This window comes from Colletotrichum costaricense, assembly GCF_030867565.1.
Source record: "Colletotrichum costaricense strain IMI 309622 chromosome Unknown Scaffold_14.1, whole genome shotgun sequence".
Classification (NCBI taxonomy): Eukaryota; Fungi; Ascomycota; class Sordariomycetes; order Glomerellales; family Glomerellaceae; genus Colletotrichum; species Colletotrichum costaricense.
This window is the reverse complement of record NW_026848243.1, coordinates 400,523-428,128: the sequence shown is the minus strand read 5'-3', so window position 1 is coordinate 428,128 and position 27,606 is coordinate 400,523. Positions and strand designations below refer to the sequence as shown.

Sequence of the window (27,606 nt, the reverse complement as noted above, 5' to 3'; positions counted from 1 at the left end):
ATCAACAAAGAAACAGCCGAAATAAGCATCTTCAAATTCTCATGTTGTCTGAGATGCCCTTGGTCTTATTCAAGTGCGATATGTAACTGGCACTATATCCAAGACCAAATCATCTTGGTGTGTGGGGTGTGGCTGTGCAGTGTAGCGTCCGCTTCTTGACGGGACGGCGCTTACATCAACGCGCGCGGATACGGAGCACAACTCTGGCGAAGGATGCAGGGATGGCGCCAGAAACGCGCGATTCTACTTTCAAAAAACAATGAGATTGCTGTTTGTTCGTTATCCTGAATATGCTAGTGGAATGGGATAAGCCTGGGTGCGCTGGAATCTATTCAGCCGGTAGAGGGACTGGAGTCTGCTCGGGCGGGCGATGAACGCGGTGCTCAGCCACACCCCTCGACTGACGTTTCTTCCTTGCTCCATTTGCCATCATAAGGGTTATGCCCGGAACATAGCTGGCAGCGGAGAATACACACTGAAGTTGACGGCCAATCTTCACGCCAAAAGACATGCAGGAATTGTGCTTACGACAGGCAGCAGTAGCAGCAGTTGTAAGAAGCATCCTATCACTGCGGCGCCACACCAAGTCCGCCCATCATCCTCCGTTCTCACCGGAGACCGATCCGGCTGACGGCTCCGCTAGCCCCCAGCTACAGAGAATCGCCACGGACGACGGAGATGGCTGCAGCCGTATCGGACAAGCGATCGTACGTTGCTTGGCTCGATCCCGCATCGCAGCGGATAGGTGCAAATTCACGGAACACGCAAATCTTGTATAAGATTAAGCGACTTGAATGGTGAGATAGATGAGTTTAGTTAGAGCTCAGGTCCATCACAGAACACATTGACAGCACCAGACATCTCTTGATACATACAGAATACGCAGCGATCGGCATTTGAGACCGACTTTTCACCAGGACCGCCATATACGATACCCAATTCCTCACTTAATCAAACACTTTAGCCTCAACTTTCACAATGACTCAAGTCGCTATCATTGGAGGCGGTCTGTCCGTATGAACGATCTCAATCTCTGATACCTATTCATGTCTTGACTTACCATTCTCCTAGGGACTCACCCTGGCCCTTTACCTTCACAAGAGTGGCATCTCCTCCGCAGTCTACGAAGCCAGGCCCAAAGACTTCGTCTCAGGCGGCAACATCGCCCTGTCACCCAACGCCCTCCGCGTCCTCGACCACATTGGCGTTTACGACACCCTCCGCCCCCAAGGTTTCGCCTTTGAGTCCGTCGCCTTCCTCAACGGCCGTGGCGGCCTCTTGGCCAAGGTCCTTAACGGCAGCTATGAAGAGTACAACTATCCGGCCCTGCGCATCCGCCGCACCGTCCTCCGCGGCGAGCTGATCCGCCAGCTCGAGCTCCTCGGGGTGCCGATCCACTACGAGAAGAAGTGCGCCGGCGTTCGCGAGGAGACAGATACCTCGGCGACCGTGGAGTTCGAGGACGGCGAGACCGTGACGGCCGAGTTCGTCATCGGCGCTGATGGAATTCACTCGCGCGTGCGGTCGTTTGTGCGCCCTAACGGCAGCAGGCCCGTATTCCAGGGCCTTGCTGGTATCTCTGGCACCTTCAAGCTCAGCGACTTGCCCGACGTTGACACGGATATGCACTACCCCTGTATGCTTTTCGGCGGCAACGGCTCCTTCGCCGTCATGCCGGCGTCGGCGGACGGCGATGAGGTTAGCTACTTTGCGACCTTTGAGGTTGAGGAGCGGCCGCGTGAGGACTGGGCGGCGCTGGACGCCGACAAGGAGACACTGGCGAAAATGATTAAGGAGAGGTTCCCCATCGATTCGAGCTGGCCGGAGGTGGTTCGCGCGCTGTGCCACCGGACCCCGACTGAGTCGTTGACTCTCTGGCCGTGAGTAAAATGATGATCAAACGCTATGATTATGAGTATACTGACGAGAAGATATGTAGCTTCTACTTGCTCTCTGCCAAGGAATCTTGGTCCTCCCCGAGCCGCCGAGTCCTCCTCATCGGAGACGCAACTCACGGCATGCCCCCAACTGTAAGTGAACCACCACCACCAGTAGAGGATGAAAATATGCTGACAGCTTTCCTATAGGGCGGTCAAGGTGGCGCGACTTCCTTTGAGGACGCGGAAACCCTCGCATACACCCTCGCTCACATCAAGGCGCCGCTCTTCAACGACAGCGCCCGCCCGCAGGTCATCCAAGCGTGGGAAGACCACCGAAAGGACCGCGTGTCCAAGATTGTGGACTTTACCACCCAGAACGGCGACCTGCGCAAGACGTCCACCTCTTTCATTCACCAGTGGATCAAGGAGATGACCATCTGGGCTTACATCAAGATGGTCGGTCCTCACATGGGCTGCAAGTGGATGTACTCGTACCACGGGGAGAGCGTTCGCGCTGTTCTCGGCCGCCTGGGAATCGACGAGTCAAAAGCGAAAGCACAGTGAGGGGGACTGAAGGCATGGAGCGGACGAGGCGAAGAGATGGAAGAGTTTCCGCCTGTTGGATGTTCACAACTACCCTTTCCTTTGATCTCTTGGCGTTTGTCATTCCATAGACTGTAGAATTCTAGTATCAACATCTTCACTGAACAGTCGGCTTCTATCTGTTTCAATGCTACCGAGAGGTTGCAAGCTACGAGACAAGACCTTGGGCACATCCCTTTCTGCGAGGCATTGGGAGTTACTTTATCTTTCTCAAAGCACCAATTGACCATCGTTGAGAAGCGCTAGATCTTTTTTCTTCTCCTTCATTCTCGGATACAAAGTAGATGTACGCCCTCTCGTCATATGTCACGAGGCACAGACAGCTGCCAAAGCGGAGTACTTCAGATGGTTGCAATGAGGCACCTGCAAAATCATGGCTAGCCCGACTAGCGCAGGCCTCGATGCTACCTCACCCTCAAACTGCTGGAGTTGGTGGCCTTGCATTTCTTCGGCAGTTACCTATTGCGCCTGTGCTCGAGGCTGGAGCTTTGCAAGCCTCGGCTTGAGACGCTCTTTGATGTCGTCCCATGTGTTTCAAAGACCGATGTTGGTGCTCTTCTCCAGCTTTTTGACATGCATCATCCGACTGCATACGTCAGAACCCGCCAATGGTTCATCTAGTCTCTGGCATTAACTCTAGAGTAAATACTGAAATACGACATAGCAAGCTCTCAAAACTAGTAACGGCTGTACATTGCGCCCTGGATTGAACGTTGCCCCTGAACTCATTCGGGAATCGATGCGGGGTGATCCTACTTCAAGGCCCTATAGACTCAATTATCAGGTATATGCCCTAGTTTAAGGTGTAAAGCCGTCCTGAAGCGTGCAAACAGACGTGCCTGTTGATGGCAGATGACAACTTCAGCTCTCGGTGAGCCAATCGCATGCGTTGCCTTGGACTGTCAACTCGACCCATACCTTGGAGCCCTGAGAAACCTGCAAAATCTCCGTGAACATATATTCTAGACCTTTGACCTGTCTCTTTTTGAGATGAGTGTCTGCATCGCATCTGATTTTTATATTCAAGTCATTCGTTCAACCGAACGTTTCACCAAGAGAAATCATTCGAAATGTTGCTCTCACTTCCAGCCTGCCGAATGGCATGTGTCCTCGCCTTCCTTGGCATGCAGACTGCGTCCTTAGTTCATGGCCTTCCTGCATCGGAGACCGACGTGCTCACGACCGACTTGAACCGAATGGCGCTAGGCTTTTCAGATCTTGAGGAAAGACAAGATATTCCCGGCGTTCTGGAGAAGTTTCCTTCTGGTCCACTGAACCAATTTCTCAGAATAATCAGCACTCTGCCAGCAGGCGCGGCAGCTCTCGACGCAGTCGGACTGATCTTAACCCCTCTCCAACAGGGTCTCGCGGATTCTGTCGGCATCGACACAACGGAGGATGACTTGGAGGAGAATACAGCGTGCGCCGATATCACCGTCATATTTGCTCGGGGCACCACTGAGCCCGGCAACGTCGGACTCGTTACAGGGCCGCCATTTTTCGATGCTCTCAATCAGCAGCGTGGGACCAAAACCGTTTCGATCCAGGGTGTTGAGTACCCCGCGACCTTTGCTGGGTTCAACAAAAATGGCACCGAGGGTGTCCCAAGCATGTAAGTTTTCCAAAAGATATCTTTCTTGGGTGAAAGATGGACCAAGCATAGCAAGAGGCGAAAGCTTACTCTAGGCTGCTTAGGACGAACTTCATCAATGAAGCTGCCACAAAGTGCCCGAATACCAAAATCGTAATGTCAGGCTACTCTCAGGGTGCTCTGGTTGTTCGGAGCACTGCAAACACTCTTCCGGCGGCTACCATGGCCAAGATCAACTCTGTTTTGACATTTGGGGATCCTGGCAACCCGAACGCCATTACGGGCGCTGAGGGCAAAACTAAGATCATCTGCCATGAAAATGATGCTGTTTGCAGTGGAGGCTTTATCACTGTCGACCATTTGACGTATGCTGAAGATGCGGACGCTGCTGCTCAATTTGTCTTGCAGATGGCAAGTGGTAAGTAGAAGACCTATCTTGAAAAGAATAATTTATGAATGCTAATGAGGCTGACTTCTTCTAGCGTGAGCTGAGTTGTATTTCGACATGGCTGTGTGAAGGGCGACAAGGCATGCTCGGATGATGGACAAGCTCGCGCTCTACTACCTTACTTGTGCCGTTTCACCACGTCTCATTTTATTTTTGCATGGTGTCGAAGAAGGCTGTATTATTGTTGTCAACCCGCTCGAGCTGAGACTATCGTCTCGAGGACGAAAACCGTTGCGATATTACTATAATAGCCCTCACAGACCATGCCTCAATTGACACCAATCCAAAGTCTGTGTCAACATCTATTAGCCTTTTTGCACGAGTCAACCAGCCATCATGGTGACTGAATACCAACGTCTAATAGAATCTCCTAAACAGGAAGAGATCGTGAAAGAGGTCGGGATGCCCCCCGCACTAAACGGCATGTAAGCGGGTCCCGAACCATTGAAGCCCCTCGATGGCCCAATTGGAGAGACTTTGAGACAAGGACAGGCGATGACGCGATCCCGCGGCGCAAATCCGCCATCACCACGGTGTCACTCTGCACACGTTTTGATATGACGAGATTTTCTCGACTGCAGTGGCCCGGCCATTACTTCGCGGTAATGCATTCGAAATCCCGATCCAAAGGGCCGGGTCGAATTCCTTCATGAGTTTGGAATATCTCTCCCAACCTCAAACAACATTGAACACTCAACTTGCGAATCTCCAACTTTCTAGACGGGAGAGGGGTGACTGATAAGCGACTGAGACCGTACTGGACCACTGATACCGTCTGATCTTGGCAGGATCATTGACTTATCAAATCCTCCGCCCCCTCGCGTTCATATTGCACCATTCTACAAAGCCCGTCGCCACAATGTCACGATATCGAGCTTACGACAAGGACAGCGATGACGTTCCTGTCATCGAGGACGCACGCGTCGGCCGCGCAGGCTATGCCGATGACTCTACTTCAGCGGACGCCGACTTCGCGGCCATTGACCCGCACAGCGGCGTTAAGCGAGGCCTCAAGACGCGGCACCTCAGCATGATGGCTCTGGCGGGCATCATCGGGCCGGGTCTCCTGATCGGTGCGGGCGGCGCGCTCTCCAACGGCGGGCCCGCCGCCCTGCTCATCGGATTTGGCGTCATTGGTGTCATTGCGTTTAGCATTATGCAGAGCTTGGGCGAGTTGACGACGTTGTATCCTAGCGGTGGTGCTTTCACTGGGCTGGCTGATCGGTTTGTCGACAAGGCGTTCGGTGTTGCGCTGGGTTGGAATTACTACATCATCTGGATGTGTGTCTTGGCCAATGAGTACAACGTGCTGTCGAGCATTTTCGTCTTCTGGAGTGACAAAGTGCCGCTGTGGGGTTACTTCCTGATCTTCTGGGTATGCATTTTCTATGAACATCTTGGAGAACAGCGCCGCTAATATGCACTCAGACACTCTTCCTTGGCTTCCAGCTGCTCGGAGTCGAGGCTTTCGGAGAGGCTGAGTTCTGGTTGGCTTTGCTGAAATTAATTGGCTTGGTTGCATACTTTCTCTTCTCCATCGTGTAAGTCACCATCCACAATACCAATTCCGATCAACACAAACTAATTTGGAACACAGATACGCCGCTGGCGGAATCCCTGGACAAGAAGCCCTGGGCTTCAAATATTGGCGTGACCCCGGCGCCTTCACCGACGGCTTCCGAGGTACCGCCAAAGTCTTTGTCTTCTGCTCCACATTCTACGCCGGTGTTGAGTCTGTCGCCGTCGCCGCCACCGAGACCAAGAATCCTCGGGTCGCCGTGCCACTCGCGATTCGCCAGGTGTTCTGGCGCATTATCTTCATCTACATGGGCTCTGCCTTCTTCTTCGGCCTTACATGCCCGGCTAATGCCGACGAGCTCGTGAACGGGGGCTCCCGAGCCGTGAAGAGTCCCATGACGGTGGCTATCCAGAACGCCGGCTGGGAAGGGGGCGTGCACTTGATTAACGCCTTCATCTTTGTTACATGCTTATCAGCGTGCAACTCGTCCATCTACATCGGATCTCGCACCCTTCTGTACATGGGACAGGATAAGAAGGCGCCCAAGATCTTGGGCAGGACTGATAGCCGGGGTGTCCCCATCCCGGCTATCGTGTTCACCAACCTGTGTGGCGCGCTGTCCATGATGAACATCAGCACAGGCGCCAGCAAGGCGTACTCGTACATCGTTAACCTCAGCGGTGTCTCGACTTTCCTCGTCTGGGGTTCCATATCTTTCATCCACATCCGATTCAGACAAGCGTGGAAGGCTCAGGGCCATGCGGAGAGTTCACTGCCATTCGTTTCGCTATGGTATCCGTGGAATGCCTACTTCGGTTTGGCGGCAAACATTTTCCTGGCTGTTGTACAAGGTTGGACCACCCTTGCACCATTCGATGCTGGATCATTTGTCGATGCTTACATCTTGTTACCCTTGTTTCCCATCATTTGGTTTGGATACAAGTTCTGGTATAAGACGCATTTCTGGAGGGTGGGCGAGATTGATCTGATGTCCGGTCGCCGGCGCGATCTGGATGAGTCGCGAGAAATTGAGACTGGAGAACATGACTTGGACAGGCTACCTTGGTGGAGGCGGTTGCTCAAGAGCTTTTGAAGCCATCAGATGGATCATGGACTTCGGTATCAACCCGAAGAATGGGCGCTTCGGAAAGATGGCTGTATTTAGTTAGACACTGTCCGTTGAAAGGAAATGCTGTGCCCTTTTCAATGATCTTCAAGATCCCGATGGGATGAGAGATGCAGTAAGGACAACAATACCCTATCGCATAGCGATCTTGTTTTAGATCTGTGGGTTGGTTGGTCGAACTTATGTGAGCCGTTGGAGGCGGAGTCGGTTTTCACCTTTGATGAGGGCCGAAGTCCGAGTTGGGAGTGCACCCGGGCCCCTTTTTTTCTTCGTCGCATTCGCACCCGCCTGCGCACTCGCCGCGCTTGACCTCCGGACTCGGTTATGCACGTAATCTTCTCTTTCGGAGAACACCGCTGGAAAGTTCAAACTAGTAGCGTGTCTCACTTGTCATCCCACAACGTGCCGCGCGCATATCCAGGGTCGGGATGTGTTGCAGACACAGGTATGTCCGCCGGCTTGTCCGGAGGATCCCAGACATCATTCGACATTGAAAATCTCCTGGTTTCTTTTCGATTTTACACTCACAATGCAAAGCCGAAATCGATCCGAATGCCTCATAGGTCAGTGGCGTTGAGCTAGATTCGGACGCAGTGAAGTCATTCAGAAGATGGCGGCATATGCATACGGTACCGAGTCGTTACCTGGACGGGTTCCCGGCCAACCCATAGGCTTCTTGGACGGCTGCGAATCGCAGTCAACTCAAGAGACTGGCTCTACATCACTCGGACTTTGCAAATACGAAAAAATACGGAGCACAGACGAAGAAGATCGGAATCAAAGTCTTGCTCTTATTCAAAGAATCTCCGAAAGGCACCTCATTAAGCAGCAAGAACGAAATCAACCCCGATCTAGAGAGTTGCAGCAATATCTCGATGTCCTAAAAGATGCCATCCCAAGACTGCCTGGCAACAATTTAACCCCCGGTCCTGAACTGCCGACGATTACCTTCAGTCGGCCTCGACTAGCGTATCCGATCATCATCAAACAGCGATTATCCAGAACATTGTCACCAAAATTTACACCAACTTACCCCCCGGGCTTACAAAATTGCGGCATCGAGAAGAGGGAGTTCTTGAGATGTATAGATAACCTGAACCGAGTAGACGAGCAATTAAGACCACCAGGAGACCATGCCATGGATATCAAAGGCTTCGCTAACATGACGGCTTTCACCATACCGCGTCCCACGCTGCTTCCAATGGCGATAGGCGTGGCGTCAAGCTATAGAAAGCATACAACAAGACGCAGCGCAATGACTGAAATTCTGCAAAAGGCAAACAAAGAGCTGTTCCGTCCAAGAGGCCTAGTTTGCGTTCTTGTCACGTGCAGACGGACAGAGCCGAAGGAGCCTGAGAAGACACAGGAGACAGGAGGTACAGCAGTATCAACAGACATCCTTGATCGAACCCGGGAGAAAAGGTTGAAATTGAGGTCAAGGGTAGTGGGGAGATTGAGGGATTTCAGATGGTCCGAACTTTCGCAATTCGAATTCTACGACGAGCACAACTCTCATCCGGATCTAGACAGCCATCGTCTGCCTGCGAGACACTCATATCGATCAAGACGGAGAAGAAGTCCGAGCATCGAACGCGAGCACAAAACAGGACTTGGGCAAGTGATACAAGAGAAGTGCGAAAACGGAAACATCGGGGAGGGCCGACAGGGACAGTCCACATTGAAATGCGGAGTATCGACGCATCCAGGAAGGACGAGGCATGAATTATTTTCTCTGAGTGGCAATAAAGCTACTAATTGGGATTTTGTTTTCAACCAATCTTCAAGCCTTGGATTTGTACCAGGAAAGGTTGAAGTCGAAAGCCTCACTGCCGATTTCTTTACCGCCGAAATAGATGAGGATACAACTCGCGAGGAGGCACAGCAAACGGATGTGAAGCCAGAGCACACCAGTACTGTCTTGAAGCATCGAATTCATAGCCAGGGAAAGACTTTGAGTTCAGTAAGAACCCCCTTCCAAGGCACCGTGATTTTGTCTGACTTTTCCTTGCAGGACGCACTTTATCTCATGATACTCAATTCCCCCGAGGAAGCCCAAGATGCGAATTAGGACATCAAAAATCACTTCATTTGACAGTCAACTACTAGGATTCCCCTGAGGTACTCTATGTAATTGCAGGCCAAAGGCCACTTCATTGTACTAAGCCTAGCTATGATCTATCAAGTTAGCCATGTGACTCTGTGTCACTCAAGTGCACCCGATCACCTTTCAGTTCCCGCAGAAATCTTCAATACGCACCAATCGTCTTTCATTCTATGACCTCTGGTGCTGCCAGTATTACCACGACTTTTGGGGCGATACCACAGATTTGAATTGACCTTCACACCAGAAAGTTTCAAGCCTATACCTGCATGTTCCACTCGTCTAGCGAAACGAAGTTTTGGAAGATATTATGGAATGTCGCAGCCGTACACAGTGACTAGTCTAACTCTTCTCCTGTTGTTTTCCAGGGCATTTTCTATCACTAGAGCTACCGCAGATCGAAAGAGGTTCTCCTACAAGGTTCGAGGCTGAGATGCTGTCTCTCGGCTCTCTGCGTTCTTTGAGAGAGGAACCAGGGCTTGAAGAGTCAGGAGCGAAGCTTCGTGGACCTCAAAAGCCTGAAGTAGAAAGAAATTAATCAAAAGTCTGAAGCCTCGAGATTAAATTTACGAGAATAATCAATGCCCAGGAAATATGACAGAGGTGGGTTTCTGAGGAGATTCGGGAGTGGCATGTTTTTGGTCCTACTGCTCACGAGAAGTCTACATACGGTAGATAAAGAGGCAAGGCTTTCGACAAACCCAACTTTCAAGACAGAATGAGTTACAACTATTAGCAAAAGCGATTGTAGGTATCTATCTACTTGTTTTTGAATCCATCCTCAAAATCGACGTTTGCACCAACGACATTGTGGCGCAAAGTGTATATGTAAGCAGCTTACTTGTCAGCTTACACTGCTGCCTAAGGTAGACTTGATCACCTCTCCAACCTTCTAGATGAGAATTGACTTGTCATCCTTACTTATTTATCTCATTGTCCGGGGTTGCCTTATGACTGCAAGGCTTCCCGACTCCGCGTTCAGACTCATTATCCAATTTTTAGCAATGGCTTCTATAAGTCCCCGCCACATCTTCCCCCTATTTGTCGCAACGACCACCACTTTTGGCGGACTACTCGCGCTCTTCAACCCCGCTGGTTCAATTAGAGCTTTCGGCCTTCCGGATAGAATCGCCTCGTCCCCAACCGCTCATGCTACCTTCAGCCTTTCTTCGGCACGCACATCAGTCATTGGACTGCTGATTTACACATTTTATGCCAGAGGCGACTTCGAGGCTATCGACACCGTTCTTTTGACTTCAGGTCTTTACTGTGGTATTGTCGATGGATATGTTTGCTATAAGGAAGGTGAACCGGGAAAGGCGCTGCTCCGAATGTTGAGCTCATGGGCGGTTGGGCTGTATGGTGGGCTGGGGATTACTTCTGTAAGCCACGTTACGCATGTTAATTCTGTGTTTGAGGCAGCTGTTGACTATGGTATTCTGCATCCACAGGGATGAAAGGCACGTTACCTGACTGAAACTGTGTCGAGGAACACGAGCGAGCATATGAAGGGGAGCACTGCGAAGACTGGGTAACGCGTCGTTGTCAAGCATATTAAATGAGAATCGTTCATCTGGTAAGATGTTAGAGAGATGACAGCCTCGAAGAACTAGCCCGGTTGATGGCTGAAACGCGATGCCCAGATGCTTCTCGAGCGATGGAACACATCATTTCAACTATGGTAGCAACTCTGAATCATATCAATCACAAGCCCTTTCGCAGTGCTTTCCTCGACTTATTTTGAATCTCACCCTGGAACATCTCATGATGTCTCGACGGGCTTACTGAAATATCAACACACGCTTCAAAATCTAGACTGAGGCCTCGCGCGGTTTTGCTCATGACCTCTCATTAAAAGCTATCAACTTCAATTGTCGGCAACTTCAATAAGTCTTTGTCATTAATTCTCAAAGCATTCTTTAGAGCTGCAACAAACTCTGCCCAAGTGGTTGGGTCTTCGTTGGAAGGAAAGGAGCTCATTCCGCAGATGATCCTGGAGAACATTGCATGAGCATCACCATCTCCATCCGCAATCTCTAGAAACCCCGTGACTTCCTTTAGAAATTGCTCTCTCCACATATTTGCACCAGTGTGCAGGAGTCTTTTCACACATCGGCTCGCCACTATTTCGTAGAGAAACGTAGACGTTGGCAGACTGTCGTGATCGCATATTTGGAGTCCCTGAGCTAGCCTGTCACGAAACAGGTGAGGGAGAAAAGACTGCCCTTGACTCTTCAAATGGTTGATCACTCGGTGATAGAGTTGGAACGGCGTAATGTTGTAGTCAGCTGGCAATCGGTCTTGAATGCCGTCCTCCTCTGTCAGCCCCAGTAGACCATACACCCGGTCCCGAGGATCCGTACAATGATAGTCTTTCGAAAAGGCGAGAAGGCGGGTCAATTTGGGTCTCGCTCCAAAGCCGGGGTCTTTGTCTGTGAAGGAAGGGCGTTTCGGATCTGTTTGCCACGACCGTCGGAGTTTTGATAACTCTCTACAGCTGTTGACACGGGGCTCGATGCTGTAATGGCTTTCCGACTTTGAGAGATGCTTGAACCCAAGATTTGTCTGGTCAGATATGCCAAATGGTCGAAACTGTTGCAGGGAAGTCCATGATATGGCGACAGATCCGCATAATACCCATAACTCTCTAGCCAAAGTAAACTCTTGCACAATCCATATCCGGGACCAATACGGTCGTGACACAAACCACTTTGCGTCTTTAAATGAGAACTTCCGCTTCTGTGAGCGAAGGTAGTGGTTCCTCTCCCTTCGGGCAGTGTGCTTGAGGCCCTTGAGATATTCAAGCATGGCGGCGATTTCGCCTTCTTCCTGTCCTATCCACGAAATCACAAAGTGTGCCATGGAAAAAATGTCCTTCATCAAGCCGACTTGATGACCGCGCTCCGAGTTGTCATTTTGGTTGATGCAAATCGCGTCAACCCAGAAGTATTTTGGTAATACCGTGCCGGACTTCTTCTGCTGTGAGATGCAGTTTTCGTCGTTGTTGGCGATATTTTCCAGTTGTTGGAGGGCGTGCCATAGATTCTCTCGCACCCGGAATGTAACTTCGTTGATGGTTATGTTGTGTGTTGGTTCAGGCGCTCCCCAAACGTATGAGAGAGCGATAAACGGAGGAGCGTCGTTAAGCGAGTGTGTTGTCAGCGTGCATTGCAAGGGTTCGTCTTCCTGCTGGGGCTGAATTTGCAGGAGCCTGGTTGATTTTGTTTCGCGACTCAGCGTAGGGTAGATTTCATCTGTCAAAGACATGGTTCTGTAATTTCGGTGGACCCCGTGGTGATCTGAGAGTGACAGAGTGCTTGTGTGACTGGACCGTTGAGTAAACGCGGCCCAGATCAGCTATGATATTGCGAATCTCGTCCTCGAACTAGCGAACGTGGTTCTTGTTGATGCAATCATGTGAGAAACCTCAGCAAACTAGACAACATTAGTAAGGGTGCAGAAACTGGCTCTGTAGGGTGATGCACGTGAGCGGGTATCCTGCCACAGACTAGCACTGATTGGATCTTCTTTGTGACGCAAAGGAGGGGGCATTCGGTCAGACTCGCTACCGCAATTTGTACAATGACTGGAGAGAACATCCTCAACCCTAGAGATAGCCTACGTCCATGTCCGTCGATTCGCTAGACACATTGTTGTCATAGCCTGGAGGTATTACATAAATACCAACACCAGTGCGTGGATCTAGTTCAGAGTCACCGGACGCGAAACCACCTCGAACTCTTCCATAACTTAACGTGGCTCGCATTGCAAGATACCTCACATTGAAAAGTTCCATGTAGCAGGTAGGTATTAATATGATTATGTCAACTATAGCGATACTACTCAAGCCCGGCACATCTGTCCGTTGGCTGCAACAGTCCACGCCTCGCTACCGACGCCCTTAAGGACGTAGAAGAGCGATTCAGGATCATACTTCTTCTTGATCGTGAGCAACTTGGCGTAGTTGGTACCAAAGAAGGCATTCTGCCAATCCGGCTGCCTGAAGTCAGCCTCGTTCATGTACGAAGCGCTACCCGGAGTAACAGCCGTAATCCAAGGCATGAACTCCTCCGTCATGCGTTTCTGCGAAGCCTCCATATCGGCCCACGGCGCAGCATTGTCCCAGTTGGTGATGAGCTGGAGCTGCATGACGGCCTTACGCCACGCCGGGTGGACCGAGTTCTCAGGCGCACCGGCGGGCTTGTTGTAGTGTCCGACGCTACCGGCGAGGAGGACGCCGTTGGCGGTCAGGTTCTGGACGACCTTTTGGTATTCTGCGTTGTTGTTCTCGATCGCTTCGCGGGGGATAAGACGACCACCGAACTGGTAGCGCGTCACCTCAAGGTTGCCTTGGGGAAGAGGACCCATGTAGCGGTCGTAGTGGTCGCGGTAAGACAGCTCGCTGTAAGCAACGGCCAGAGTGATACCAAGTTCCTCCTGAAGGGCCTTGGTGAAGGGCGCAAGGACGACGTCGCGAACGTAGGCAGCAGTCGAGTTCCAGACAGTCAAGGGACGAAGGACGAGGAACTGGGCATTGTGGAGGAAGACAGCAAAAGCGCCCTGGTCTGTCATGGCGGGCAGCAGCTCGTGGAACTTGGAGACAGCGGCGTTGAACTTCTCGGGCGTGGTCGTCGCGGCGAGAAGCTGGAAGGCAGCACCGCCGACGGTTTGGGCCGGGTAGGCACGGACGGTCAGGCCAGTGACGACGCCGAAAGTGCCGCCGCCGCCACCGCTGAGGGCCCAGTACAAGTCGGTGTTCTGTGTCGCAGAGGCGACGACAGTCTTACCGTCGGCGGTGACTACTTGGAAGGCGAGGGTCTGATCGGCTCCGAGACCGAACTGAGTTGACAAGGCAGAGTGGCCACCTCCCTGAGTGAAACCGCCAGCAAGGCCAACTGTGGCGCATTCACCAGAGACGACAGCAAGACCCTTTGCATGGGCAGCCTCAAGGATCTCGTAACCGAGGACACCGGCACCGACATTCACGGCCGGGCCGGTGTAGTACTTGTCAGACCATGTTGAGAAGTCAATGGTCTTCAAGTGGTTGGTCCAGATCGCAAGGGCCCCGGCACCGGTAGAACGTCCAAGGAAGCTAAAGAGAGGAAGCTGTCAGCTACTGTGGAGCGGGGCTTGTAGTCGAGATCAGGCTACTCACTCATGACCGGTGTTGCGGACGACTACTCGGAGGTTGTTGAGTTTGGCAAACGTGAGAGCAAGGCTGACGTCTGCGGTGCAGCGGACATCGACAGCGTAGCTGACATAGTTGCCGAGGGTGCAGGGGACAGCTCTGTCAGTAAAAGGGTCGCAGGACTGGTTGGCAAAGTAAGATTGCATAACAGAAGACGAGGAGGGAATGCTAAAACAATCATGTCAGCAACACACTCCGTCTGGAACAGGTTGGTTGAGGGGGTAAACCGAGATATAGACGGGACTTACTGTGTCAAGGGGTTGGTCCAGGATGACTGCAGAGCAGCACAAGCCGCGGCATCGTATGTAGGATCATGGCAGGGCGATCCAATGGGCTTGGTGGCGACCAGACGCCCACCAACGGTTGCGTTGAGCAGGTTCCAGGCGGAGACTGAGGGCCAACAAGAGTCACCGGGCAGGCAGTGACATTGCTGCTTGGGGGTTGCTGCAGCTGTTGTGATGGTAGCCAAGGCGGTGGCTACGGCCAGATAAGAGAGCCTCATGTTGATGACTTGAGTTGGGCAAGCAGTCAAAAGGCCTAGAGATGGGAGAGGAGGTGGAGGGAGAGAGAGTGAGGGGTGGGTGACAGATTAGGTGCAAGCCACGAAAAGTGTGACTGGTTCTGGAACTCATATATCCCTCGCATCCATCATGCGGGATGCCAACATCTCTACCCCTGGAAGCACGAGGGCCTCGGCTTTTCGAGATGGATGTAAACTCCGCCTCCTTTCGAACTCGATACGGATTGTATTGGCAGCATTGCAACTGCGTTATCCAGAGTCGTATGTGGCAACTGCGTTGGAACTGTGTTGGTAACCTCCAGATCGATAGACTCACGGCTGCAATGCCCCAAACCGGTCCGACTGACAGTCTGGAGTACGCGGACGGCAAGAAACCATGTCGGCCGAGACAGGGCTTTTTCGGGGTCCCCTTCATAAGAATAATGGAACTTCCTATTAAGGCGTGTGACATCCGACGAGCACCCGCATTCTTTCTGCGCAACCGTGGGGCCGGAGTCGACCGGGGTGAGGGACAGAGAACGGATGAGACACCAAGCGGCCCCGACAATGACAAGCCCAGTGTCAATCTGTTCGTGGGGGCCGACTAGTTCTTGGTCTCCCCCAGCTTGGAGCCCACAGATCTAAATGAAGTCCCAATGATTAAGGTTGAATTAAACAGAGACTAAAACGACAACACGAGCTTCTCCTGCATTCTAGCTCCAAGACGGCGGCTTCAAGCGCTTCTTATCACAATTACCACAGAAGCCACCGCAAGAGGTGTGGAAAAAAAAGCCACCGCTACCAGATCTAATACTGAGTCAAAAAATGCGCCACTGAAGGAATATTCTCCAACGATTCCTTCACCCGCGATCTAGTAACGGGACTAATTTCCGAGACCCAGACGTCAGCCGCTGCTGTGCCGCCGGTGATTTCGATGCATTGCTGCACCTTTTTTTCCTGCAGGGGCTGCTTGGCCGGGGGCGCGAACGACGGGGTTGGTTCCCGTTTGGGGGAAGCCAAGAACCTACCAACCAGAAAACCGGACGGCTAGTTCGGAAAAGTTCCAGCTAAAGAGGGGGGCAGTATCAGCTTTCCCTAACGTACCCTAGTCTCGAAGGAGGACTTCGTAGACAAGAGCTCCGAAGTAGCTGCATCGGTTCGTGTCGCAGAAAGTGTTGGACCAAAGGAACAGCGTATCATCGTCCCCTCGAAGCGAAGGGAGAGTCGGGTAAAGTGGTAGACTAAGGGACTAGTGGTCAGTTATGGCGCGCCCTTGGGAATTCCTCGACTAGAGTTGGCGACTTGGCGATGAACCAAACCTGGGAGGTGGCCGGTCTGCCACATGGAGGACCAGGAATGTAATCTATGCAAGAAGCCCGTCCGATTTCATTTATGAAGAGAAGATCTTCCGGATCTCTGGGAATCCTCCAAGACGGAACCGCTGCTGCCCTTGCCCGCCCGTGAACAACAATGGCATCCTTCTTCCGCCTCGTGTTGGCGTTGCTCCTTGGCATCCTCGTCGCCGTACAGGCGCAGGAGACGACGATTTCTGCCACCAAACTCACTTATCCGGCATGCGCTGTGAGTTTATTCCTCTCTCCCTTGCAACATTTTGACATTTCGGGGCGCCGTTGGGAAAACCGTTGGAGAAAAGTGGCTAACCGGCTGGGCATCTTCCCACAGACAAAATGCATAGCTAGCGCTTTTGGTGGCGGCTACTGTGCTCCCACAAACCAGACTTGTATTTGCACGAACCAGCAATTCCAACTAAACGTCACGCTGTGTGTCTCGGCAAGTTGCACGATACCAGAAGCTCTCGGTAAGTCCCTGATTGTCCCTTTCTTCCGTTGATGAATGTCATGAAGGCTTACTCGAATTCACTACAGCCACGAAGAATGCGAGCTTGACAAACTGCGGCGCTCCCGTGCGCAATCGATCCGGCGAATATGTCGTCCTCTCCAACGTCATGGCCATCCTGGCAGCGGTCTGCGTTCTCAGCCGGTTCGGATACAAGATCTTTCTCGCGGGACTCGACGTCGGCTGGGATGACTGGTTCGTAATGGCGACGTTGATCGCAGCCATGCCGAGCGCCGTCATCACTGTTCATGGAACCACTGCGAACGGTCTGGGAAGAGACATTTGGACACTGACGCCTGAGCAAATCACCAACGTCCTCTTTTACTTCTATATCATGGCCTGGCTGTACTTCTTGCAGGTGACGCTGGTCAAGCTCGCCATTATCTTCTTCTACATGCGCATCTTCCCCGCGCGAGAGGTCCAGCGCGTTCTCTGGGCGACGACAATTTTCATCATTGTCTGGGGGTTCGCGTTCGTCATCACTGCAGTTTTTCAGTGCAAGCCGATTCACTATTTCTGGGTCAAGTGGGATCGCATGCACGAGGGCAGTTGCGCAAACGCAAACGCCATCAGTTGGTCCAACGCCGCCATCAGCATCGCGCTGGATCTATGGATGCTCGCAATTCCCCTCTGGCAGTTGCGAGCTTTGCGACTGCACTGGAAGAAGAAGGTCGGAGTCGCGTTAATGTTCATCGTGGGCACATTGTAAGTTTCTTGACTCGCGCACACTACCAAGACCTGGGGTTGCTGGGTCTTGGATTGTTTCTTCCGTGCGAGAAAAAACAAAAACTAACGTCGCATCAGTGTCACCGTCGTGAGCATCATCCGATTGCAGTCCCTGGTCGACTTTGCAAAGGGATCCAACGCTACCATGGACTTTATCGACGTTAGCGTGTGGAGCACGATTGAGATCTGCGTAGGCATCATGTGTGCGTGCTTGCCGTCCATCCGCATGATCTTGGTCAAGATCTTCCCGGCCATGTCCGGCTCGACACTTCGTAGCAAGGGACGTCAATATTACCAGCAGTATGGGAGCGACGTCAGGTCCAAGAACGCCGCTCAGCGCAGCCAGGCTCGGACTGTTGGTGTAGTCACCGTTGACCGGTCTAATTCCGTTCACGATGCGCATGATCGGCAGATCAAGTTCCAGAAGACGTTTACGGTATCCTATAGTGATAGCGACGAGGCGGATCTTGTGCCGATGAATAATCTCCAGAAGCCGGGAAGAGTTCATCGTTAGTGGATTTCAGAATCTGCTATTCGAGCGGGTGTTCGCGGGAGAGAATCTATAGAAATTTTGAAATAATCCGTGTTCTAAAAATCATACTACGATCAATGCGATCGAGCTGCAGTGCCGATCGCCATTTTGGAGAGCGCTAATGACTCGACAATGAACGAGGCCAGGGTCACTGGCAGGGCTGCAAGGGACTCATGAGACTCCGAGTGTACTGGTGGGTATTGCTGATCCCAGCTACTCACTGCCGAGATGACCGAAAGAGACCTCTATCGAATTGATAGAGCATTTCCCTCGATTCCACATCTCCGATTTGTTATCCAAGCCTGGGTATCGTCCCGAAGATCGACATTCTAAACGCAACTCGTCGGCTCCGAGTGACAAGTCTCATCTTAGCCTTCTGCTTACTCCCGGACCTCGTACTCCGCATCTACGAACTCTTCGTCAGATGACACCTCACCGCCACTCGGATCAGTAAACACATAGCTGGCCGTAGATATTTTCCTATGGCCCCACTCATCTTCAGATGCAACTATCGTCGATTCATCGTCGGCGTCTTGTCCCGTCAGACCCTGAAACGGCAACTCCTGCCCTCGTGCAGAGTTCATCAATGAGAACCATGCAAGCTTCTCTGATTCGAATGGCTTACGGGTAACGGCGCAGTGGTTGTCGCGGCATCTGACGAAACACTCGTTGGGAGTGTGCCCATCTTTGTCTCTGATCGCTGTATCCACGCCACAGAGATTGGCGGATGCTAGGATGTCCATCGCCTCCGTGCTCCCATGTAAAGCTGTCAGGTGGAGCAAGCTCCTCTTATTGTTGTTCAAGAGGCTCAGTCTTTCGGGCTGCATCAAACTTTCATTAGGCACCGGAGACTGCAATTCCTGGCAAAGAGATAATTTGATAGAATCGCGGTTATCACCGGGTTCCTTCGAAATGACTTGAGTTACCCCTGATAGTACCGCATACGGACTACCTTATCTCAAATAGTAAAGCGGAAGACTCACCGGGAAGCCCTGAAGGTAAGGAGCCATCACCTTCAATACTGCAAGGCTGTTGTTTGCGATGGCTTGCCCGAGCGGCGTGTCGCCTGTATGATTCCTGGTAAGTAAGAAGTGACTGTATTCTCTCAGTAGAATCTCGACGAGGTCTTCCTGATCGGACACACAAGCATGATGCATGATATTCGCCGCTTCATCATCGCTGATGTGCACATCAGCCCCCTTGCGCAACAAGTACTTCAGTATCTTCGGACTACTCATGTGCATCATGGGTGTTCGCATGTGCTTATCAAGGGCGTTGACGTCTATCCCTACGTCGAGCAGTGCAACGATGCTATCAAAATCGTCCGCCCAGCATGCACAGTGCAGCGCCGTGAACCCACAAAGGTCTCTGGCTTGGACATCGGCGCTCCATGGGTCCTGAGTAATGAGCCGGATAGCGTCTGATTTGCCGTTCTCAGCTAGCCAGTGGAGCGGAGTCCGGCCGAGGATGTCCTTCGTGTTGATATCTGAGTACTCGGATTCTCGTAGAAGGGCTTCCGTTATTTCCTGACCATGTCGCGCTCCCAAAGCGGCGACTTTGTGAAGATTGGTCCAGCCTAGCCTATCGGCAAGATCCTCTGTATCAACTGGGAGGTTGTATTCTTGGCTTCCTCTGCGAGTAAGGACAGTGATGGCTGCGGACTTTTGGTTTTCATCTGCGAGATTCTCGTCCATGCCTTCATTCTTGAGGAAGTTGAAGACGGCTGGCTGATGAATCTTAGCAGCGACCTGGCATTCGAGATAGTAAATCAGCACGATTCCGCACTAAGGTATTCCACAAGGTACGTCGGAATGCAGTTTGAGTAGTCTTACGTGCATAATGGATTGGCCCCATTGATTCCTGACATACATCAGATTCCGGTCTTTCGATAGTAACTCCCGCAACTGCCCGAGATTTCCGGCCATCACGAGCGGCCAGACAATATGCTCCTCTTCCGGGACGATCAGCGGCACGTTGACTGAAACCTTTGCCCCAGCATCGAAGACGTTCTCCATGTTAACGGAAGCCATTATCGCTCTCGAAACCAGCCAGGGTGGGAAGTAGCAGGTGATGTTGTGTTTACTCAGGCTCTTCCTACATGGTGCATAGTTACAAGGTCGCATTGATATTGACGAGTCGAAACTCCAGTGGAGCTGGCCGACGACGTTTCTCAGCCACGGGGGTGTACGGACCGCTGCCCGGGTGTGACATCGGCATCGGCACCCTCGCGGACATCGATGCGAGTTTACACTCGCAGAGATGAGAACAGCTGGACTGTTGGCTGATACCCCGCTGTTGGCCACTTGTAAATCGGGCTCGCTCGTCGATATTTGTCCTGGACTCAGGCTCTGGGCCTGCTCAATCAGAGGCTGCATGGAACGAAGAAGGTTATGTTGCATAGCGTTCAAACTCTGAAAGCCGATCTGCATGTCTTTTTGGGTTTTATGCTGTTGCTCTTGCAGGGCACAAATGGCATTATGGCTTGCGACTGTTACACTCTGGATTTGAAGGACTGTTGTTGTGAGGAGCTCTCTGTTGCGGGGTAAGCATGCCAGCTTGGCTTTCGAAAATCGTTGGATCAATGGCTCACTTACTTGTTGTCTAGTTGAAGTAAATCGAGTTGAGTCCGTAAAATATCGCATGAATCTCGAATGTTCATCTTGATGCGTTGGATATCGGCTTCCGATTGCAGCATCCTTGCTCGCTTGACTTTGGTAACAACATTTCCATCCTCGGTTTGCCGACACGAAATTCGGGTGCTGATGCATTCAAAAAGACCATTAGTTCTGGCTGAGATAGCGACGCGATTACTTGTGACCACCCACTGAACAAGCAATTCAAACTCTGTCACGCGCTCTTTGATGGCTTTGAGGACATGAACAATGGATGGTGGTATTGGATCTTCATGACTATCTCTGTGCCGGCTACGGAGACAGGCCTCTGTATCCAGAAGTAAACCTATGGCTAGATTAGCGCCTCTGAACTGTTACGTACCAAGCTGCAGGGTAAGCTCAACTCACCTCGTAATATCTCGGCATCGGTAATGAGCTGCTTGAATATTTCTGGTGCTTCCCATAATGACTTGAGCGCGCCTAAAGCTAGCCCTGAGCCTTTGCCAGTCAGTTGAAGTATCGTGAGAACGCTGGTTGTGATCGACAAGGGATCCATTTTGGCGCGATGTTGTCCGCATCGTTCTGTTGAAGATTACGAGGAGAATCCTTTTACACACCTGAAGTGGAAAAGTTCTGCACTTCTATGAAGAACATACCGCCAGGACAACAATCGGGCCTTGGAACCACTTCAGGCTTCTCTAAGAGATCGAAAATTTACAGCCCTCTTTACTTGTATTACACCAGAGGCAGGCTATGGTGTGGAGGGTGGTCAGCCCATTTCATGTGGCAGCGTCGGCAGTCGTTATCAACGCTGGAGCCGGAGCAGCGGGCCAAACACAATGGCCGTTACAGAACGTGGTACAGGTGGTTCCATGCTGTTCAGCTACACAGAGTACCAACAGAGCGACCGGGAGTGGGATCCTTCGACTTGACCTCTCCAGTGTGGTTGGTAGTTGAGCAAGGTCCCTACCAAGAACAGTGTGATCAAGACGTGTTATCCTGCGCGAGTGATATGCCAGAAGACCCTCGGAGTGGCTGGTTCAAGTCAGGGCGGAAAGTCGTTGGCGACAATTTCTTCGCACTATGACCCGCTCCAAGTGATCATCCGTCGACCTTCGGTGTGTCGGATTTGCGAATATGGTTGGCATCACGCCTCAGGACTTGATGTTACGAAAAAGGATACATTGTGGACTGAGGTGGTGACTGGCTCATGAGGCCGTTTTCTCAATGCCCTGTTGACTGCGAACATTTCAAGTTATTAGAAGCGGATTTAAGAAAAGAACAAAGAGCCCTAGCATGATCGCCTTGCTTCGCGACTCTTGCGATTATGGACAGCACCACGGGAGGTGTATTGTCACTCACGATTGATCATTGGAGCATATGGATATTTCCACTTCCAGCCTCTGGAGATGTTGCTTGGCAATACGTCCCCCTGACGCCGCCCATCAGATTTTGATCCGCCTCCGGTCGAAACCAGACTGAGCGAGCTGGTGGAGTCCTAACACATCGCCCGGAGCTTTTGGTCAGATTGGTTGTACTTACACAATGGTCGTCTAGGTCTCATTGGTTGGTGTTCCGTGAGAGATGGGATACCGGTAGCCGCCAGCCTCCAGTAATTCACCAATTCGAGGGCGGGAAGTTGCGCATGTTGGGTCACATGATACTAGAATCAGGCAACCACCTCACTATGATGACACTCGCTTGCCCCGCATTCTTTTTGTTCCTTTTGCACGTTTATCCTGAGCTCAACGGCGAGGCGTTCGGTCGAAGCTTGACGTCATCCAACCAATTCAGAAATGAAGCAACTTCACACCGTGATAACAGATTTATCTGTCACATCCTGTGCCTCACCTGGCGTCCCAGTCGCCTGCCCTCTGGAAAAGAGGACATGGAATCGACTCGAGAAAGATCTCTACCTTCACGCAGGCGAGCAGGCAGCATGGATATACCTTGAAGAAAGGGATAGGGCCGATGTTGCCAATGGCAATCGCGTCATCACGGATATCTGGGTCGGCGCCACGAAGCCCCCCGGTGATGGCGAGGACGGCTGGGAGCAACGATCCTGCGGCATTTGGATCCTGAGAAGTCACTACACTGGTCACTATTTGAGATTATTGACAGGTATTGACGTTCTCTTCGGAACGGATGCTGTCGACCCACGACCAGGCTGGACACTATTACCCGCACCCCTCCAACTTGAGGATCAACCGGACGTGCCCGCACCGAGGCTTTCAGCGCGATTTGGTCCACCAATACCCAGACCTGACGACCCGAATGCGCCTTTACGTGTCAACAAAGACGGAAAATTCAAGATCGTCCAGATTTCCGACACGCACATGGTCACGGGTGCTGGAGTTTGCAACGATGCCATCGACGCAAATGGTCAACCTTTACCTAGTATTGAAGCTGATCCGAACACGATTAAGTTCATTGGGGAAATTTTGGACGTCGAGAAACCCGACTTGGTGATTCTCAGCGGGGACCAAGTACATCATGATATACCAGACACACAATCCCCTTTGTTCAAGGTTGTGTCACCTTTGATCAGTCGATCGATTCCTTTCGCGGTGGTTTTTGGAAATCATGACGATGAGGGCACCTACGCGCTGTCGCGTATGTCTCGAAGCACTTTTTCTGTTCAATTTTCTGTGCTGACACTTGTTGACGTAGGCGGAAAGCAAATGGCAATATTGCAAGATCTCCCATTTTGTCTAGCACAGGCTGGGCCCGAGTCAGTAGATGGTGTGGGCAACTACTATCTCCAACTCTTTTCTAGCGACGAAAAGCAGGTCCCATTGGCAACAATCTTCTTTTTCGACTCTCATGGGCAAATCAGGAGTAATGACAAGAATCCCGACTACGAGCCAATCCAGCAGAGTCAAATCGACTGGTTCACCTCCACTTCACGGCATCTAAAAAAGACCCGCATTGCAAAGAGAGACGCTAGCTCTCCCTTTCTTTCTTTGGCTTTCATGCACATACCCTTCCCCGAATACGCAGGAGACGATTTGTCGATAAGCGGTGGCAAGCGGAGAGAACCAACCGAAGGCCCCAGCATCAACACGCATCTTTACGATGCTCTGGTGCAAGAAGAGGTGTCTGCGGTGGGCTGTGGGCACGATCATGTCAACGACTTCTGCGCTTTATTGCTGAAGTTGCAGCGAGGTCATTTGGTAGAACGTGACGATCAATCGGTCAAGCATGGCCCGTGGCTCTGTTACAATGGAGGTAGCGGGTTCGGGGGTTACTGTTCCTATGATGAAAATCGTTACTACAGAAGGACACGAGTCTGGGAGATTGACGCGAACAAGGGCGATTTGAAGACATGGAAGCGCATCGAGTACTCCGGTAACCGATTCGAGGAAGTAGTACTTGTAGAAGGTGGCCGAATCACAGCTCCCTCAACAATGTTAGAAACCGAGAAGACATGCAGAATCCTGTAGAGAACGAGATCCCATGCTCCGCAGAAACGTCTTAGGAGCAACAATACACAATACGGTGTTGGTCATGTGATTTTAGAAGGGCAGTGATTTTATTGGATTGAGAGATGGGAAAACCACAGGCTCTGAGTACGATATGCGTAGCCAAAGTCCGAGGCCAAACACCACACAATCCTGCAAACGATAGAAGACCAGATACAAGTACAAGCACAAAATTGTCCAAGCCAATCAAGCTGAGTGGAACAATACAGCCTCGTGTGACTGTGGATGTTCCAAACTCGCGAAGTCGAATCGAAAAGCCATCGATGGCAAGAATCCCACGCTCCTCCGCCATTGGCATCATCAACCGGAACCTCTGCCACAGTCGGTAAAGGGTGACCAACTCATCCATCATCAGTACGTGGGAATGACCTGTCGTTAGTCGTAGCGAATTAGCACATTGTTATCCACGCATCAAATCAAAGATCCTCGTCGTCCATCATGCAGAGGCCGTCGTCGTTCGAGTCCCAGGACTTGCGCTTGTGGAGCGAAGGCACCCATGTACTCTCACGGGACTTGAGGAGCTCCTCCAGGGTGGCGTTCACGTGGTCGGAATCATCAGGGCTGTTGCTCACCTTCGCTCCCTTGTAGGACTGACCCGACGCGGTAAGCAAGTCTGCGACGGACCTCTTGGTCCTAATGACACTGGTAGTGCTGGTGATGTTGCTGCGGGGAGCCGAGTCGGCGCTCTCCTGTCCGACGGCGCTCTTGATCTTCTGGGAAGCAGCGTCGACGATGACGGGGACGACCTTGCGCATGGCAGTCTTGGCGATGTCCAGCACGGAGGGGGCAATCTTCTGGACACCAGCCTTGATGACGTCGAAGAAACCCTCCTCGCCGTTTTGGGGTTCGCTGACGCGAAGGCGGTCGAGCTTCTCCTTGGGCAGAGCCATGAGGGTCTGCAGAGCGGCTTCTGCGGCAGCAGCACGCTTGAACGCGAGGAGTGTGGCATACTCGTGAGAGCCGACGGCGGGGGTGTCGAAGGAGGACTCTGCGCCACCACCGAGACGGCCGATGACGCCGGAGAGTGCTCCCTGCGCGGCACTCGCAATGAAGGGCTTGGCGAAGCTGATGCCCTTACTCAAGACGGAGCCGAGGGAGTCAAAGAAGCCCTCCTCGCCCGAGACCGGACGAGTGGGTGCCAGAAGGCCCTGAACAAAGGCTCCTTGCGAACCCTGCTGGTTGTACTGGAGTCCCCTGAGCTGCTCGCGAGGAAGCTCGATATCAGATTCCTGGAATCCAGAGGCTCCTCGTTCCTGGATCTTGGCCATCTGGCGATGAGCCAGGTGAAGCCCAGCCTCAGTGAGCTGGGGCTGAGCAACCTTGGCGATGGCATCCAACTTGGGTCTGAAGGCGTTGTACTTCGAGTTGATGGTGTGGAGAATCTCAGCGGTCTCGGGGGTATCCTCGAGCTTCAGTAGGGCCTGAAGCGACGCCTCGGCGAGCACCGCGCGCTCAGTGGCGCCCGAGTTGATCGCGGTCTCGACCGCGGCAGTCGCGTTGCCGTCCTCGAGGGCGCTTTCGGCACCTCCGACAGTCGAAAGGATGCCGCCAGCGATGGCACCGATGGGCCCACCAATGGGGCCAAGGAAAGGAGTGACAGTCGAGACGACAGGTCCGGCGACCTTGGCGATCGACCTGATGATATCGAAGAAGCCCTCCTCATCCGAGCTCTCCTGAAGACCCGTGCCCGAGTTGTAGTGGGTCGGCTGCGGGGGAGAAGACACGTTCTCCTGGCGAAAGCCGTTGTAGCCGTTGCTGTGTCCGTTGGAGGCACCATTGGAATATCCGTTACCGTTACCGTTGTACGTGTTGCCGTTGCCGTAACCGTTGGAATAGGGGACGCTGCCGTTCTTGACCTGCCCGTTGCTGGGCGCGCCGTTGGAGGCGCTGATGTTGCTGCTGGGACGAGCATTGCCGTTGGCAGTGAGAACCTTGATACCCTGGCGCTGTGCTTGCGGGAACTGGGGGCTGTTGAAGAGATCGAGGAAAGCATGGTAGTTGTTACCATATGGGCCGCCGATGGAGTTGCCAGAGTTGCTCTCGTCGCCACCACCACCGTAGCAGTGAGTGCCAATGGACACCAGCGCGTTGTTCTCAACCTGGAAGATTGGGGCACCAGACTGGCCTGTTTTCATGTATCTGTCAGCATGTTACCATAGGAGCAGAAGAGACACTTTGTCAACTTACCGGCGAAAGTCGAGACCTGGTACTCAATCATGTGGCGCTCGCTCTTCTTGAGGTCATACTCGGTAGGCGCGAACTCCTCGTACATCTGGGCACCCTTCTCTCCGCTCTGTCCGTTCTGGCCCTCGAGGTATTTGTCACCAGGGTATCCAACAACACCAATGTTGGCGTTCTTGGCGAACAAAGGAGTCTCCTTGAACGGGATGTTTCGGAGGTTTCCGGTGAAGGGACGGTTGACCTTGATGAAGGCAACATCGTGTCTGCGGTTGCCAGCAGCCTCGATCCACTCAGCGGTGGTGATGATACGCTCGCCAAAACGGGCTTGGACATTGGGGGTGCCAATGGACGCGCGGCCAGAGTATCCAATGTAGCACTTGATTTCCGTAGCGCTCTGGAGGCGGTGACCCCAGTCGTAGACGACATGACCGGCGGTGACGACGGTGTCCGGGCTGATGAGCCAGCCGGAGCCCATCATCCAGACGCTGCCGTTGCCCTTGTTGAAGCAAGCCTGGATCTTAACGACAGCTGGAGTTCCTTGTGTCAGCTTTGCCTGATGCCAGGGGATTACAGATGGGGGTTTTGTAGGATATTGAAGGGCTTACATCGGAACTTGCCACCATCAGCAAAGCTCTGAGGCTCGACGCGACGACGCTTGTCATCGTCGAAGACGGACTCAGTGCCGTTGCTGCCATCATCGGGCAAGATGGCAGACTCGGCAGGGAGATCAGGGTTGGAGGACTTCAAGCTCCAGACCGCAGCGCGAGGAGCGCCGCTGGTGGCGATGGAAGTGTTGGAAGGGGCGTTGTAAGACATTGTTTGGTAGGGAATGGCTTCGTAGTGAATGACTTTTCTCCTGGGTTTTGCTGGGCAGATGTTACTGAGAGCGAAAAGAAGACCAAAAAGTCGATTGAACAATGAGAGTGAATATGAGAACAAAAGTTGGAAAGTATGCTTGTTTGCGAGAATCTTGGCGAACTGATAGTGATTGGAAGCTGGTGATAACGGGAAAGAGTTGTCAGGATGGGGTGGTTTCGATGGAGGCTTTTATAGTTTGAGATGAAGCCAGCATTTTGGATTTCGCACGACTTGGTTGATCATCTTGCCACTCAGCTATCAGCCGCAGCTTAGCACCCGTGTCGTGACTAGAGTAGCTGTGTGATCAAAAATGGTGGTGGAAGTTTCAGCCAGCCTCTTCGCGATACAAATCACAACTTCCACTTCTCCAGGGGTAAAGTCGAGGCACACATGAGCTTTTCCT

At 52.2% G+C, this 27,606-nt stretch overlaps 11 protein-coding genes across 11 annotated transcripts; 7 read left to right on the top strand and 4 right to left on the bottom strand.

Annotated features, from left to right (window-relative positions):
- Positions 1–978: 978 nt before the first annotated feature.
- CCOS01_12029 (uncharacterized protein) lies at positions 979–2,444 on the top strand (the record flags this gene model as incomplete). Its single annotated transcript, XM_060460179.1, has 4 exons — positions 979–1,014; positions 1,072–1,880; positions 1,940–2,030; positions 2,088–2,444. The coding sequence occupies 4 exons, from the start codon at positions 979–981 to the stop codon at positions 2,442–2,444; spliced, it is 1,293 nt and encodes a 430-aa protein (XP_060309122.1).
- A 1,136-nt stretch (positions 2,445–3,580) lies between these two features.
- On the top strand, positions 3,581–4,500 carry CCOS01_12028 (cutinase; the record flags this gene model as incomplete). The annotated part of the gene is made up of 2 exons (XM_060460178.1): positions 3,581–4,095; positions 4,179–4,500. 2 exons carry the CDS (start codon positions 3,581–3,583, stop codon positions 4,498–4,500), a joined length of 837 nt encoding a protein of 278 aa, XP_060309121.1.
- Positions 4,501–5,381: 881 nt separating this feature from the next.
- On the top strand, positions 5,382–7,134 carry CCOS01_12027 (amino acid permease; the record flags this gene model as incomplete). Its single annotated transcript, XM_060460177.1, has 3 exons — positions 5,382–5,897; positions 5,951–6,063; positions 6,120–7,134. 3 exons carry the CDS (start codon positions 5,382–5,384, stop codon positions 7,132–7,134), a joined length of 1,644 nt encoding a protein of 547 aa, XP_060309120.1.
- A 643-nt stretch (positions 7,135–7,777) lies between these two features.
- Positions 7,778–9,235, top strand: CCOS01_12026 (uncharacterized protein; the record flags this gene model as incomplete). The annotated part of the gene is made up of 2 exons (XM_060460176.1): positions 7,778–9,127; positions 9,179–9,235. The coding sequence occupies 2 exons, from the start codon at positions 7,778–7,780 to the stop codon at positions 9,233–9,235; spliced, it is 1,407 nt and encodes a 468-aa protein (XP_060309119.1).
- Positions 9,236–10,272: 1,037 nt separating this feature from the next.
- On the top strand, positions 10,273–10,725 carry CCOS01_12025 (uncharacterized protein; the record flags this gene model as incomplete). Its single annotated transcript, XM_060460175.1, has 1 exon — positions 10,273–10,725. One exon carries the CDS (start codon positions 10,273–10,275, stop codon positions 10,723–10,725), a length of 453 nt encoding a protein of 150 aa, XP_060309118.1.
- A 394-nt stretch (positions 10,726–11,119) lies between these two features.
- On the bottom strand, positions 11,120–12,535 carry CCOS01_12024 (uncharacterized protein; the record flags this gene model as incomplete). The annotated part of the gene is made up of 1 exon (XM_060460174.1): positions 11,120–12,535. One exon carries the CDS (start codon positions 12,533–12,535, stop codon positions 11,120–11,122), a length of 1,416 nt encoding a protein of 471 aa, XP_060309117.1.
- Positions 12,536–13,111: 576 nt separating this feature from the next.
- Positions 13,112–14,958, bottom strand: CCOS01_12023 (FAD binding domain-containing protein; the record flags this gene model as incomplete). The annotated part of the gene is made up of 3 exons (XM_060460173.1): positions 13,112–14,360; positions 14,424–14,624; positions 14,705–14,958. 3 exons carry the CDS (start codon positions 14,956–14,958, stop codon positions 13,112–13,114), a joined length of 1,704 nt encoding a protein of 567 aa, XP_060309116.1.
- A 1,467-nt stretch (positions 14,959–16,425) lies between these two features.
- Positions 16,426–18,052, top strand: CCOS01_12022 (CFEM domain-containing protein; the record flags this gene model as incomplete). The annotated part of the gene is made up of 4 exons (XM_060460172.1): positions 16,426–16,536; positions 16,639–16,774; positions 16,842–17,517; positions 17,617–18,052. The coding sequence occupies 4 exons, from the start codon at positions 16,426–16,428 to the stop codon at positions 18,050–18,052; spliced, it is 1,359 nt and encodes a 452-aa protein (XP_060309115.1).
- A 398-nt stretch (positions 18,053–18,450) lies between these two features.
- On the bottom strand, positions 18,451–21,238 carry CCOS01_12021 (B-cell lymphoma 3-encoded protein; the record flags this gene model as incomplete). Its single annotated transcript, XM_060460171.1, has 5 exons — positions 18,451–18,930; positions 19,054–19,818; positions 19,903–20,602; positions 20,665–21,028; positions 21,091–21,238. The coding sequence occupies 5 exons, from the start codon at positions 21,236–21,238 to the stop codon at positions 18,451–18,453; spliced, it is 2,457 nt and encodes an 818-aa protein (XP_060309114.1).
- A 1,240-nt stretch (positions 21,239–22,478) lies between these two features.
- CCOS01_12020 (phosphatase DCR2) lies at positions 22,479–24,125 on the top strand (the record flags this gene model as incomplete). The annotated part of the gene is made up of 2 exons (XM_060460170.1): positions 22,479–23,295; positions 23,353–24,125. The coding sequence occupies 2 exons, from the start codon at positions 22,479–22,481 to the stop codon at positions 24,123–24,125; spliced, it is 1,590 nt and encodes a 529-aa protein (XP_060309113.1).
- A 455-nt stretch (positions 24,126–24,580) lies between these two features.
- Positions 24,581–27,161, bottom strand: CCOS01_12019 (ATP synthase F1; the record flags this gene model as incomplete). The annotated part of the gene is made up of 3 exons (XM_060460169.1): positions 24,581–26,289; positions 26,352–26,873; positions 26,951–27,161. The coding sequence occupies 3 exons, from the start codon at positions 27,159–27,161 to the stop codon at positions 24,581–24,583; spliced, it is 2,442 nt and encodes an 813-aa protein (XP_060309112.1).
- Positions 27,162–27,606: the final 445 nt, after the last annotated feature.